The 14026-nt window shown below is 37.2% G+C and overlaps 1 protein-coding gene across 1 annotated transcript; it reads right to left on the bottom strand.

Annotated features, from left to right (window-relative positions):
• Positions 1-480: 480 nt before the first annotated feature.
• LOC132296629 (protein NRT1/ PTR FAMILY 3.1-like) lies at positions 481-8208 on the bottom strand. Its single transcript, XM_059794814.1, has 6 exons — positions 7985-8208; positions 6553-6745; positions 5974-6253; positions 5665-5882; positions 2471-3019; positions 481-1620 (listed from the first exon to the last, which is right to left on the bottom strand). The coding sequence occupies exons 1-6, from the start codon at positions 8206-8208 to the stop codon at positions 817-819; spliced, it is 2268 nt and encodes a 755-aa protein (XP_059650797.1). The 3' UTR covers positions 481-816.
• Between the last annotated feature and the right edge of the window lie 5818 nt (positions 8209-14026).

Here is a 14026-nt window from a genome sequence, read left to right as displayed (position 1 = left end):
TATAAGTAAATAAAATAATATTGTATATCACTTGTGTATACGGTATATGTACATAGTAAAAGAAAATTTAACAATGTAACTTTCTTACTCCAGTTGCTGAGTTGGCGCTTAGTGGGCAGTGACAACGGCAAGTGTGGCTGAGTTGGCTTCATCCAGTGAGAGGTGCCATGGAAAAGATTTTTGCCTTGGTTGCGAGAGAGAGAGAGAGAGAGAAGATCCAGTAGTCAAATGGGTGACTTTTGTGAAGGTATAGAGCACGCCGTTGCTACCTAGATTCTGAATGATCATGACCCCTTCCGGATTCTCCTGGGGACGTACATCGCGAGCTAGGTTGGGTGTAACGTGTTTTTGAATTTATTTAGCAAATACTTATGTTCACATTTCACATAGTAAAATGAGTGTGTGAGTGATGTGTGTGAGATTTTTATCAATAATTTTTAAAAAAACAAATAAAAAAATATAATATAAATATATGCACCTTTAATTTTTTTAATAACTAAAAATTAACTCACTCACTAGCCTTAAATTTTTTTTACATGTAACATGCAATTAACATAGAATGGTAATTCTCCTCATAGTTCTTAAATTTTGACCATCAGCATGCTGTGAAAGATGAATTTATCTATATTTCTAATGAAGAAATTCAGGAAACTCTACCTAAGTTAGTACTTATAAGATTTTTGAAAATGATTCAGATGTCTTGTGTGTTCAACTCTTCAATTCGTGTAAGCCTCCATCTTGAATAGTCTCTTGAGAGGAAGTGGGAACAGTAAAATGAACAGAATCAACCTCTTCCCTGACCACCACTATCTTCCCTCAAAGACTGGCCCGTCTCAATGGCTTGAAGGTATGGAACATTGCGCAGCATATGTAATAAACAAGATTCACAAGCTGCAGCAATGATATCAACCAGTAAAAGTATTCTAACTTCCCTTTATTCAAGTCATCATGGGGAAGCCAATTTGAACCACCTGGACCAGCACTAAACTTGTGCACTAGTGACACCAAAAGGGCACTGGAATAAACCCCAGCTGTATTGGCTATCGAAAACAACCCCAAAGCAGTATTCCTCAAGCTATCCGGTGCCTGGTCATACGAGAACTCAAGATATCCAATAAGCATGAAGGCCTCAGAGATGCCATGTAGGGCGGACTGTGGCACGAGCCAAAAGACAGTGACAGGAATTGTGGCATGTTTACGCTTCACTTCAATGAAGCCAGCAACTAGGGTGGCTAGTATGAAAATGAAACAGCCAATACCCATCCGCACCAGGAAAGAGATGCCCCGGCCTACACCCGTGAATCTACGGATAATAGGGACGAACACACAGACATAGAAGATTACTGTGACAAGCATGGAGGTGACTGTGAAGATGGTCATGGAGCTTTCAGGAATTTGAAATGACCTTGTCAGGTGTCTATCCATGGTGTGGGCTTGTTTGATTGAGAATCTGATTTGTTGGGCATAGGCTGCACTCAGGATGATTCCAGCTGCCCATATCGGTCCCATTCGAATAAACGTTTTCAGTTCTTCAACTCTATGGATGGTGTTTAGCCTCCACAGGTTGGGTGATTGGAGGTTGTCTTCTTCAGTGACAATGGCTGTCTTATCAAGAAATTTGCATCACACCACGAGCAAAAATTAAACTCTCACTTGACATTTATTAGTTATCAATTTTATCTTCAAATTTTTTTTTTTTTTTTTTTGTTTTTGGAAAGAAAATTCGATCATTTTTAACCAATGACAAATTGAACCAAGCTTTACAATATAAATGTACTAAATACTAGGTGGCCTGACAGTTCAACAAACTGATAAACCAATGCAATGAATAAAACAGAAGTGATTGATATAAGATTTCAAAGTTAATTCTTCTAGTACAAGTGGAGTGGGGATAATCTAATGAAGGACCAGAATGCTTAGAATTATGAAATGACCTTGTACAAGGCTTAGAATTATGAATATGAGGCACAAATAATCCATAATTTTCCTTTTCGAACAAGCAAGAATGCTTGGAATGGTAGTCCTACTAGTCCATTCTCACACATCCAGTTATCTACATAGAGGAAAATGGCTGAATCATATGGACTCTCTCATATAACGATCATGACAACAAAAGATACAGCGGTTTTCATCACTCTGAATTCTAACATACACACATGTTTTTGCCAAATGAAATTCACTAATGTTATTAATAAGTCAGTTCATATTAAATATGAAATTACATTTTAAAAAATTAATAAACTTTAAATTGTTGATTTTAAAAATAACTTCATATTGCCTTTCAGAATTTTGTTAAAGTGAAAAGAGATACAAAATTTGTAAGTTTTCCCAAAGAGTAAGAAAGTCATTCGTTATTGAAAATACTATCTTTGTGTTTCAATTCATGCAATATCTACCAATATTCTCATATGTTCAGTGTAGTTCATAACATCAACACAAAACAAACAGAGAGAGGCAGAGGGACTTACTGCATATGTTGAGTGTGAAGAAGCCTCCGATTGCCGGCTATAGAAGCATCAAGCTCCTCATTCTCATACAACCCTCTAGGATCTGAGACCATGGTTAGACTTCTTTTCCTTATTGCAGCAAAGGAGACTTTTAATAACCGTGTATATGGGCTCCCTACGGGGTCTAGTTTTCGGTACAAAGGATATCCGGAAATGAAGGCAATGACGGATAATAACACTCCTATGGTAGGGACTCCAAATCCCCATGCCCGTCCAAAATTGTGTTGAGCATACACCACTTCTATTGTTGCTAACACGGTAGGTAACCCCATGAAGAAGTAGTACCAATTGAAGAAGTTCCCCATCTTACTCTTTTCTTCAAACTGATCTGCCCCAAATGGTAACACGCAAGCCTGAATTCCACCAGACCCCAAAGCAGTCAGTAGGAGAGAGATGTAAACGGTTGCCAATTGGCCAAAATTGGCCTGTTGGCACACTTGCTTACCGTCACCTTCACATGGCGGAGGCCTCAATCCCGGTAGTGTTGATGATGATATTATACATATCGTCCCCTGATTACAAAAATATGGTAAGAGTTAAATTTTATATTCAAACAACAAATAGAAGCTCAATAATTTGACAACAATTTGGTTCGCTAATATTAATGTACGCATGCATTAATTTGTACAATTTGTTTTGATAATTTATATTTGATTGTACCATAAAAAAAATAAAATAAAATAATCATATTTGATTCCTAAGCACCAAGTATAAATAGGAGATTTGGGTAGAGAAACACCAAGTGACATTCTGTGAATAAGTGTGATTAAGTGAGTCCTGGTGTGTGCAACTTGTATACAAAGCTTTGGTGTGGGTGCGTTGTAAAGTGTCCAAATACTTGTGTGCATTGTTGTGTATTATTCTTTGTCCAGTGGTAAAAGTCATGATATTTTTATTTATTTATTTTGAAGATAAAACAATTTGTATTAATTTTTGCAGTTGAATCTTTTGAGTAAAGAGAAAACAAGCTCCTCCCCCTCCTCCTCCTCCACCACCTATCCATCCTCCCGCTAATGCTAGGATGAATGCCCTCACGCGGGAACTCTCTGCTGTTGAGAAATTTGTTGATGTCCTTCCAAGGGATAATTTGTTACTCAACAGGAGACTCAACCAATTCCAACCAGATGTGGACCATGGGTTGGAGCTGACGAGGCCAAGAGCTTAAGGAACCAGGTTAAACTTCTACGAGAACAGATTCAGATCTATAAAGATTTCAAGCATCCTATTGAACTGCATAAGGAAATTGACAAGCTTTTGAAGGTAATCACTCATTTACAAGACACTTTAAATTCTCATTATCCTGCTGCACATGATCTCACTCAGTCCCATGGTACCACATCATCTCTTCCCCTCCCCTGATCCTCTGGTAGGATCAAGGAATCATGATTTTCCACCACTTAACACTGAATGTGTTCATGCTTCACTAATGCTGCATCCTCCTCATGTAAGGCTCTCTCTGACCAACCCCTTTCCTATACCACCCTTACTCCCCCTCTCTGGTCCCATGTTGCAGCCAGTTACCAATAATGGCAGGACTTATGTGGATCCACCACCATGTACTAAAACTGAAGGCACTCTGGAATGAAAAAGCTGCCTTATTGGTTTCTTTCTCCAAAAGAATCTTCATTTTAAATTGGTCAGTACCATTGCTACCCCTAATTACTTCAAGACTAACTACTAGTGACTTCCAATCACTCATTGATAGAATGCTACAAAATAGGCACCTTGGTCAACATTTAGTCGAGCACAAGATCAACAATGGAGCTACAAGTATGGTCTTCTTTGACAATTGACTCCCATGCGGCCCCCTTTACCAGGTATTATCTAAATCTGCTGCTTATAGACAGGGACTCGACTCCAATTTGCCCTAAATCAAGAAGTAAATAATTCAATTCAATCCTACAGCTGTACTATAAGAGATAAAATCTCAACATGATGATCAACAAATATATGGAAGTATCCTCTCTACTCTTATATAATATCTCTCTAACCTTGTCTCTGTGACAACTCAAACCTACCTTCCCCAAACATTAACTCCAATGATTTCATTCAATGGACACCATCACCCACAAAGATATACACACTCAAGCATACCCTCAAAGCCATTTCACAACCTCTACCCTCCATGCACTACCACGAACTGGCGTGGTTCAGCAAGTATATACCCAAACATTCTTTCTGCCAATATTTAACAATACGAGAGAAGTTATTGACTCAATATAAACCCTCTTTATAGTTCACAACGCAGCCAAATGTGTGTGCACTGTGTCTCAATGCAGCGGAGAGTCATGAGCACCTCTTCCCTCAATGCTTTTACTCTAAAACTATAAGAAATGGGATATAAAATAAGTGTGGCTTTTTACACAAGCCCTAATTCTTGGAATGACTTCCTCATTTGGGCATCATCCATGTGTGGAGGGAAAGGAACAACATAAATTTTTCGAAACAAATCCTTACCTCCGTTACAGCCTTTGAATTCAGTGATCAATGCCATCTGATTGAAGCTGTTCTTGGCTAAGAAATGTAGATGTCCATATGCAGAAACCATTACCACTGAATGGAACCTTCCCAGCTCCTTCTTTGAACCATCACTTTCCAACCCCTTCTTTACCTTTACCTTAGCGTCTCAACCACCTTCACCACCACCATAACCACCATTATATAGTATGCTTTCGGGTTTGTTGATTCTCCAGCTCAGGTTTATGGTTCAGTTAGTGCGTTTTGTTTTCATCTGACTGGGCTATGGTCTTAGGTTTTGTTAGGTTAGTTTCAAATGAGCAATTGGACTTTTGTCTTTGATCCTTGGGATCTATTTCTTGTTTTGTTTTTGACTTGTGCCCTTTGGCCTTGCTTGGCCTCTGATGTTCGGGCCTAGGGGTATGCCCCAATTATGCATGTATTTTTTTTTTTTTTCTTTTTCCTGTTATGTTAATTATTATTATGGCGATTAGCTTAAGGAAAATCAAATAACGGTTTGTCAACAGTTCAAACTGTCCGGCATTGAGCCAAGTAGAGCTATTTTTTTAATTCAAGAGCTCTGCTATTTTCAATTGAACAAAGTTATATCTAAAAATTACAGAATAAAAAACACATTCAAATTAAAGCATAACTCTGTTAGTTTCTTTATTCACATATAGAGAGAGAGTGTGTGTCTTACCATTAAGTACATTATGGAGGAAATTATTATGGTCCAGAACCGTCCGACACCTGCGTCTGCCACAACGCCCCCGAGCAATGGTGTCAAGCTTGTGAGGATATTAAAAATGTTGACGGTGTTGACTGCTTTGGTAAACGGCATCTGAAGCTGCTTGATTAAGTGACTAATCACATTTACATTAAGAACTAGAATTGCAAACTTCACCGATGCATCAATTGCTGCACAAATTAAACAATACCATCATTTTAAAAACAACATTTGGAGAAAGAAACTTCATGTTATTGTTATCAAACTTATGTACAAGATTACCAAAAATGAAGGGCATAGTGATTAATCCACCCTTTTTCTTTGGAGCTACTTTTTCTCTAATTTCTTCTCCGACTTCATCATTTCCCTCTATTTCTATGATTTCTTGGATAATTTCTTCTCTGACTCCATCATTTTCCTCTATTTCTATGATTTCTTGGCCGATTTCTTGGGTCTCTGTAATTTTTTCAATTATCTCTTCAATTATTTCTTCTATGATCTCCAATGCCTCAATATTTTGTTCATTGACTTCCTCAATTTCCGGTACCTCTATAATTTCATCCTGAATTCATACAACACAACTAAATTAGAAAAATGTGTGGCTGATCCACATTCATACAGTTCACTTATTTTCTGAGGCATTAACATTGACTCCACTTCTATATGTACATAGATATATATATATATATATATATATATATATATAGATTCTATCATATGAAGATGTAGTAATATAGAGAAGAGAAGAAAGAGTTGCAGAGAGAAAGAGAGAAAAATTATTCTGTATTTGTTTTTGTTTTTGTTTTTGCTTTTCTTCAACGAATTGAGTTTGTTTCTCTCCTGTGGGTTATAACAAATCACCATAAGTGATTTGTGAGTGATCTCTGCCTCAGAGCGAGGAAAAGGTGAAAAACAGAGCACCCAAGCCACCAACGCAGAAATTAAATCGATCAAAACCATATTTTGATCGCAGAAGAAGGTCCACAAGACCGAGACGAACACGCTGTTGCGAAGAACAGCCCCAGAAGAGGTTTCACGCGCCTGAACGCCCCGCCTGAAAATTTGAGAGTAGATCTCACGCGCAAGACATGCGCTCACGCGTCTTCTCCGGCGAATTTCCCATTCCGGGGAAATTTGTTTTTTTGGCTGTTTCAAGTCATTTTTAGGCCAATTTTGACAGTTCAAAAACCCATTCTTAGCTAAACGGACCGTTTCGGTCGCAACCGCGAAGTCCCTTTTTTCAAATTCAGCTCCGATCTGTTAGAGTCAAGCACCCGAAGTGCTAAAGCAAATCCGATGCCATCCTCCAACAATTTCTTCCAGCCCCAGCTACAGTGTTTGGTGTGGGAGTCCTAGCTAACAGTAGTGATGAACAACATCCTTAATTCAGGAGCTTTTGCATTTTTTGAATTATCATTATTATTTTTTGATGCCTTAGTCTACTGTATCACTTTTCTTTCTTGATACTTGCTCTTGCACTTGGATCAAGTGCAAGAGCAAGTATCAAGAAAGAAAAGTGATACAGTAGACTAAGGCATCAAAAAATAATAATGATAATTCAAAAAATGCAAAAGCTCCTGAATTAAGGATGTTGTTCATCACTACTGTTAGCTAGGACTCCCACACCAAACACTGTAGCTGGGGCTGGAAGAAATTGTTGGAGGATGGCATCGGATTTGCTTTAGCACTTCGGGTGCTTGACTCTAACAGATCGGAGCTGAATTTGAAAAAAGGGACTTCGCGGTTGCGACCGAAACGGTCCGTTTAGCTAAGAATGGGTTTTTGAACTGTCAAAATTGGCCTAAAAATGACTTGAAACAGCCAAAAAAACAAATTTCCCCGGAATGGGAAATTCGCCGGAGAAGACGCGTGAGCGCATGTCTTGCGCGTGAGATCTACTCTCAAATTTTCAGGCGGGGCGTTCAGGCGCGTGAAACCTCTTCTGGGGCTGTTCTTCGCAACAGCGTGTTCGTCTCGGTCTTGTGGACCTTCTTCTGCGATCAAAATATGGTTTTGATCGATTTAATTTCTGCGTTGGTGGCTTGGGTGCTCTGTTTTTCACCTTTTCCTCGCTCTGAGGCAGAGATCACTCACAAATCACTTATGGTGATTTGTTATAACCCACAGGAGAGAACCAAACTCAATTCGTTGAAGAAAAGCAAAAACAAAAACAAAAACAAATACAGAATAATTTTTCTCTCTTTCTCTCTGCAACTCTTTCTTCTCTTCTCTATATTACTATCTTCATATGATAGAATCTATTTATAGGCAGTAAAGAAGTGTTCAGTAAAACCTGTCAAGGTTGAATTCCACCGGATGGTTCTTCACGTACGGCACCTTCCATGGCGGTGACTGGTTGCTTCTAGCATCTTCTTGCAGCTTCTGGGTTCTTCTTGTGGCTTCTTGAATTGTATGTGGCTTCTTGCATAAAAATGGAATTGAGGAGAAGCCAAGTTTAAGTTTAGTTTCAACAAGAGGGTCGTCGTCAGAATGCTGCTGATTTGAGAAGATGTCCATGGTCTTGAAAATGATGATTCAAGCCAAAACAATGCTGCTATATTTGGTGTGTGTATTATTATTGCAGTTGGAGCGCAGTGAGAGATTAAGGAAAAGTTGCAGAGACTTGCTTGTATGAATGGTTCTGATATTAATGGAGGTTTGAAAAATAAAGGGTTAAATGCAAAAAACCCCTCTGAACTATTAAGGAATTAGCAACTAACCCCCCTAAACTACTAAAGTTGCCACTAACCCCTAAACTATGATTTTTGTTGCAGTTTGCCCCATCCGGCGAGGCTCCGGTCAGACCTCACGGTTAAAGTGCCACACTATAATTTTAATGACCATGATGCCCTTATGAGCATGAAAAGACGCTAATGCCCCTTATATGACCTTTGCACCCAAAACCACTTAAAACACCCAAACACGCCCTTATGCTAAAATACACATTGTTCATCGTCAATACAAACAGATGTGTGGTTATAAACACTGTTCATCTTTTCACAGTGTGCTTATGCTTTCTGATTTAAAAAATAAAAAAATAAAAAATTGTGTTCAGCACAGAAGAAAAATTACACAATCGTGAAAGCGAAAAAAGGGAAATATGGGCCTCAAATCCCCAAACCTTCAGTTCGAATCTCTCAGGAAATGCATCAACGATGAGTCAGCTGTTCATCGGCAGTGTCGGCGCAGAGTGTCCTGTAGTAGAACACTCTATATATAGCCAACCTCATACCTCTCAATCGTCAATGCACAACCAAAATACTTAGAACCCTAACCCAATTTCAGAAAAAAATTTAAATAATTTCCCAAATCATCCTCATACATATCAATCGCTCTCAATGTGTGAACTGATTCCTGCAATGCTTGCATCAATGATACCTAATTTACACCTCAATCACAAAACAAATTTTAATTATTCATGCAAGAAAAGATACAAAAGACATATGCCTATATATATATATATATATATATATATATATATATATATATATATATATATATATATATCCACTGACAGAGCCAAGACCAGAGAGCCGCGAGTACCACGTCCGATGGCGATAGATCAGGCGAGTACACATCGACGTTGGTAAGATTCTATCCATATCCATATCCATCATAATCACCATGGCCATTGTGAACCCATTCGCGTCACAATCCAAACCAACTCCTACACCATTCTTGCCATCCCCGCCGATGATACCGTCACCACCGTCCCCACAACTACACCTTCCCACATGGAAAACACTATCGCCTCGGCCGGATCATTCAAGAACAGCTCATTGGCGGAGTAGGAGGTCATCGATCCGGCTCACTAGAGTAAAACCAGTCGAGAGAGGAGACCAAAGGTCGTCGGCGGGGGTAGCGAAGCACTACGACGGCTTCCCCCTCCAGAAACTGACCCACCGCTCCTTCCCGAAACCGACGCAGCACTGGTCCGGCCTCCGTTCCTCTCCTCTTCTTCACAACGGCAGCTTTGCTCAAATCAGCCTCTGTTCCTTCCCGGTGCTTGACAACGGCAGAAAGTTGATTTGAGGCAGTAAGGGATAGGCTCAATTGTGTTGACGTAATTCCGGCTACGCGGATGACGGTGGTCGTCGTTGGTTGTGGTTTCCCCCAAGGAAAATGATGTTGTACAGATTCTACCCAAAAAAAAAATTGCTGCAGAGAGTTTGGTTTTTGGTTGCACAGTTAATCGTGAATAAGGAAGGAAGAGTAAAGGTTCATTTGTTTTGTTTGATGCCAACAAAATTATGCCACGTGTTGTTTATAATGTGGAAACTTATCTCTTGCTGTGTTGTCGCATTCAGATGGGTTGCTCTAATTTCACTTAGCCACATCAGCAATTTAATAGGCTAAAGATCAAAACTATGCCGTTTTACATTAAGGGTAAAATTGTCTTTTGTCTTTTCCGGTGACTTGATGGGGTAAATTGTAACAAAACAATAGTTTAGGGGTTTTTTTTTAGTTCAGGGGGGTTTCTTGCAAAACCCCAATAGTTCAGGGGGGTTTTTTGCATTTAACCCAAAAACAAATGGTGACAACTACAACAGGAAAAATAATAAGATAAAATAAATAAAAAAAGAAAAATATATATACATATAGCTATGCAGGAGTGAATAGAGTTTCCAATGTTGGTTTTAGGCTTCCAAAAAAAATTCATTCCACTCTATCCCCATCCTATACCCATGTCCAATTTTTATTTTTCAAAACATGCAAAAGCTCCAGAATTAAGGCTGTTGTGAGTGATTTTTTCATCACTTGAGAAATAATCTAATAATATGCCGCTGCAACCTACAATTCATCACCGCCACAGGTATTTCCTCATAATCTCTCCAGAAGGAACCTCCTGACCCAAGGCCAATCATATTAGCGAATCTTCCACAAGTAACAAACCGGCCACCAATTGCTAATCAACCGGCCCAATCAATTCTTATAAATTATCTATGGCTTCTATACTATTCTAATTTCTAAGATTCTAAAACCACTACTGTTAGTTAGGACTTCCACACCAAACACTGTAGGAGTGGGCATTGACAAGCCCAGAACCACTGGGTCTCAAACGCTACTTTTCTGATCAGTCTTAGTTTCCCTATTGCAGAGTCTTTAGCTGTTAGATTTGATAAATAAATTTTGGATCCAGCCACCCCAGCCCATGGACTAAACCCACCCAAAACTGCAATAAATAAATAAATTGAAACTTCCTTTTTTTCTTTTTTTCTTTTTTGTGATTGAATAAAATTTTACTACAATAGTTAGTAATTTTTAAATAAAAATGAATTCAGTACATAATTTATATTATTATTATTATTATTTTTGGAATTGAGAACATAATAAAATTAATGAAAATGCATTGCAATGTGGCAAAAATACACATAATCAAAATTGGGTTGATGGTTCCAAATTAGTTGATACTAAAACTCAGCAGTCATCTAGTGGGTTATGGACTAATGCTTCAGGTTTGTTTAATTAAGGCTCATTTGATTCTGAATTTAGATTTTTTTTTTTATTTTTTCTTTCAGAAAGGTAAATGGTATTTTTATTTTTATTTGGCACCTTTTGCCTATGTAGTGTTGGTATATTAATTGTGTTTTCCTTTCTCCCTGTCTAGCAAACACTTTCTAATTTTTAGGATTTCAAAGACCTGCCATTTGAATGAAAAGGGAAACTCAACTAATTCATTCATTGTCTCTCCATCAATTCAGAATGAGTAAAATAAAGAAATATCTAAAATTATAGTGCTTATATTTGATAAATATACACCATTTGTTCTGATGCAGATTGCAGCCTTAGTAATATGTAATTGCAATGCAATTACTTCATATTGAAAGGAACTTCAACAATAATATTCTTTAATTTAGTTTAAACTAGAACTTCCAAGGAGGCTAAAAATATAGTTATTAAATTTGATGAATAAACAACCTATATTTTACTTTTATTTAGGTTTTATTATATTGATGTTGTTTGTTTAATATTTACTTTTTTCCTTATTTTCTTTCATTGTGAAATAAAGCAGCTAATGGTCACTCTTTCTCAATTTTTGTGTTAATATGTAATAAAGCGTCATTTTAATACCGAATTACTTATTCCGGATGCATTTGACTTGAGCCAATGACTTCCAGAATTAAAATCTTTTCCAATTTTAGCGATGAGCTCGAGCACAAATTTTAGCCACGAAGTAGCGCTCGAGCACTGTCTACAAGGATTGAGCGCCATCTTTTGGAAAACAACGCTCAGCCCAGTGATGGGGTGCTCGAGCGCTGATGCGTGATTTTGGCCTGAACATGTTCCGTTCAGTCCCGAATTGATTATTTAAGGTCCCGATCATATTATAACAACTTGGGAACAGAGGTAGGTGGATTTAATGGCATGAAATTTAAGCATGCATGTTAGCACGAGATTTATTCAATTATTAAATAGTAATTTGAATATGTTGTATTGTTTAAATATTAGGATTTAAATGTTTAGCATTGGATTATGGTTTAACTATCTTAATTACTGGAATTATAAATTATCGTAATGTTTCTTGGCTGGGTTTTTGGTAGTCATGGTTTATATAAAGGACTTCAATAGCTTATTTCTGTGATGTATAAATGTTAAATTACTGTAATAATTGCAGTTCTTGATAGTATGATTATAATCATGTTCATAGTTGTATTATGATCTTATATTGATCTATATATGTGGATTGTTTGGGGACCATCGTCAGGATATGGTTCTATGTCATACTATAGTCAAGATACGGATAACATTCCATTGTCAAGATATGGCTATATTATTTTATATGTTCTCGAACCATTGTCGGGATATGGTTACGGTAGTTTATTTTTGGTGTGCCATTATCAGGATATGGCTAGTTATATAAATCATTATTATATGTATATAATACGAGTTTGAGGTCTCGTGATCAGTGGTTAGGACTGAGGCGTATATTGCCGGTTGAGATGGGTAGCTGGATATATGGATATGTATGCCATGGTAGAAAGAGGACTCGTGACCACCTTATGTACGCTTTGTATGAGATACTCACTATCCGGTTGAGTCTGTCTTAGTCTAGTGAGAGACTTTAGTGTGTATATATATACTTATCGACTATGTAAATATTGCATGAGTTGGCTAGGGTTGTATAGTTCATCGGGTCTCTGTTTGGTTTGTAATGAAAATGACTTGTTCGTGGGTTTTGACCCACCTTTGTTGTTATATTTTTCAGATCCTTGTCAGTACCAGGCGCAGAGGTTGTTCATGCAAATCAAAGATCAGTCATCATCATTCTTCCGGAGTCGTTGACATATGAGTTCATCTTCGCTTAGTTAACTTAGTCCATATATTTATTGCTCAAAAAAATTAGGCGTTGTTTCTAATAAGAGATTTATTAGGGGTCCATGATATTCAGATTCCCGAGTTGTGTGTTGGAGATTCATTATTTTATCATCCGGATTTTTGTATCAGGGATTATTATTATATTTATTAATTTAGTTTTCTTTCATCATTATTATTTATTCGGTTTTTATTCCTTCTTGTATTCTATGTTCATTTATTTCTCAATTGTTTTGATATCCTTTGGGCTTTCGGATTTGGCACTGGCCAACCTACATGTGAAAATTTGGGGGTATTACAACTTTCACCAGTAGCAGCACTACAAACTCATGGATATGATAAACCTCCTTTGTGTAATACTCTCTTGGACTCAAAAATGCATCTCTACAATATAATTGCTGAATGAGTGCAATCCAAATTAAATGGTTCGGACAAATTTTAATATGACTCGGTGAAATTAGATTATGGTCTAAGTGGCTCAAACCACTTGACCTATGGCTTGAACCCACTTGACCTTGGGTTCAAGTCTAAGAAGGGAGAAAATAAATCAGAGAATTTAAAAATTAAAATTTTTTATTGTTATTATTATATAGATTTTGGCTTATTTAGTTCACTTTATTTTAATTTTTTGTTCACCATTAAAATTAATTTTTTTTTTTTTATTATTTAGATTTTGGCTTATTTAGTTCACTTTTTTTTAATTTTTTGTTCACCATTAAATGTTAATATCCTCAAATGGGTTTGTCTTTTATTTATTTATTTTTGGTTGCTTTTCATATTATTGATTCTCATTGATGAATCAGAGCTCTCAAACTACACTATATTATTAGGGGGGAAAAAATCCGTAATCAATATGAATATTTAAAAATAGTACGAAGTAACAATATGTTCATATATACTATAACAATATATATATATATATATATATATATATATATATATAAACGGACTTGGGGAGAAAGCAAAGAGACAATGATGAGCAATGGAGAGACAGTTGGGCAAATGGGTTTGATTGGGTTAA

The sequence above is a fragment of the Cornus florida genome, unplaced genomic scaffold (assembly GCF_030987335.1).
Source record: "Cornus florida cultivar Cherokee Brave unplaced genomic scaffold, ASM3098733v1 CherokeeBrave_3.0.0_Hap2_Chr02, whole genome shotgun sequence".
Classification (NCBI taxonomy): Eukaryota; Viridiplantae; Streptophyta; class Magnoliopsida; order Cornales; family Cornaceae; genus Cornus; species Cornus florida.
The sequence above is the reverse complement of the archived record's forward strand: the minus strand, read 5'-3'. Positions and strand labels throughout refer to the sequence as shown.

What these genes read in the sequence shown, in the direction of transcription:
- LOC132296629 (XM_059794814.1), bottom strand. Translation starts at nt 8,208, where the DNA reads ATGGACATCTTCTCAAATCAGCAGCATTCTGACGACGACCCTCTTGTT. An exon ending in TCACTCACAAATCACTTATG is followed by an intron (nt 6,254 to 6,552) that starts GTGATTTGTTAT and finishes GTATGAATTCAG; the next exon opens with GATGAAATTATAGAGGTACC. An exon ending in CCTCCATAATGTACTTAATG is followed by an intron (nt 3,020 to 5,664) that starts GTAAGACACACA and finishes TTTTGTAATCAG; the next exon opens with GGGACGATATGTATAATATC.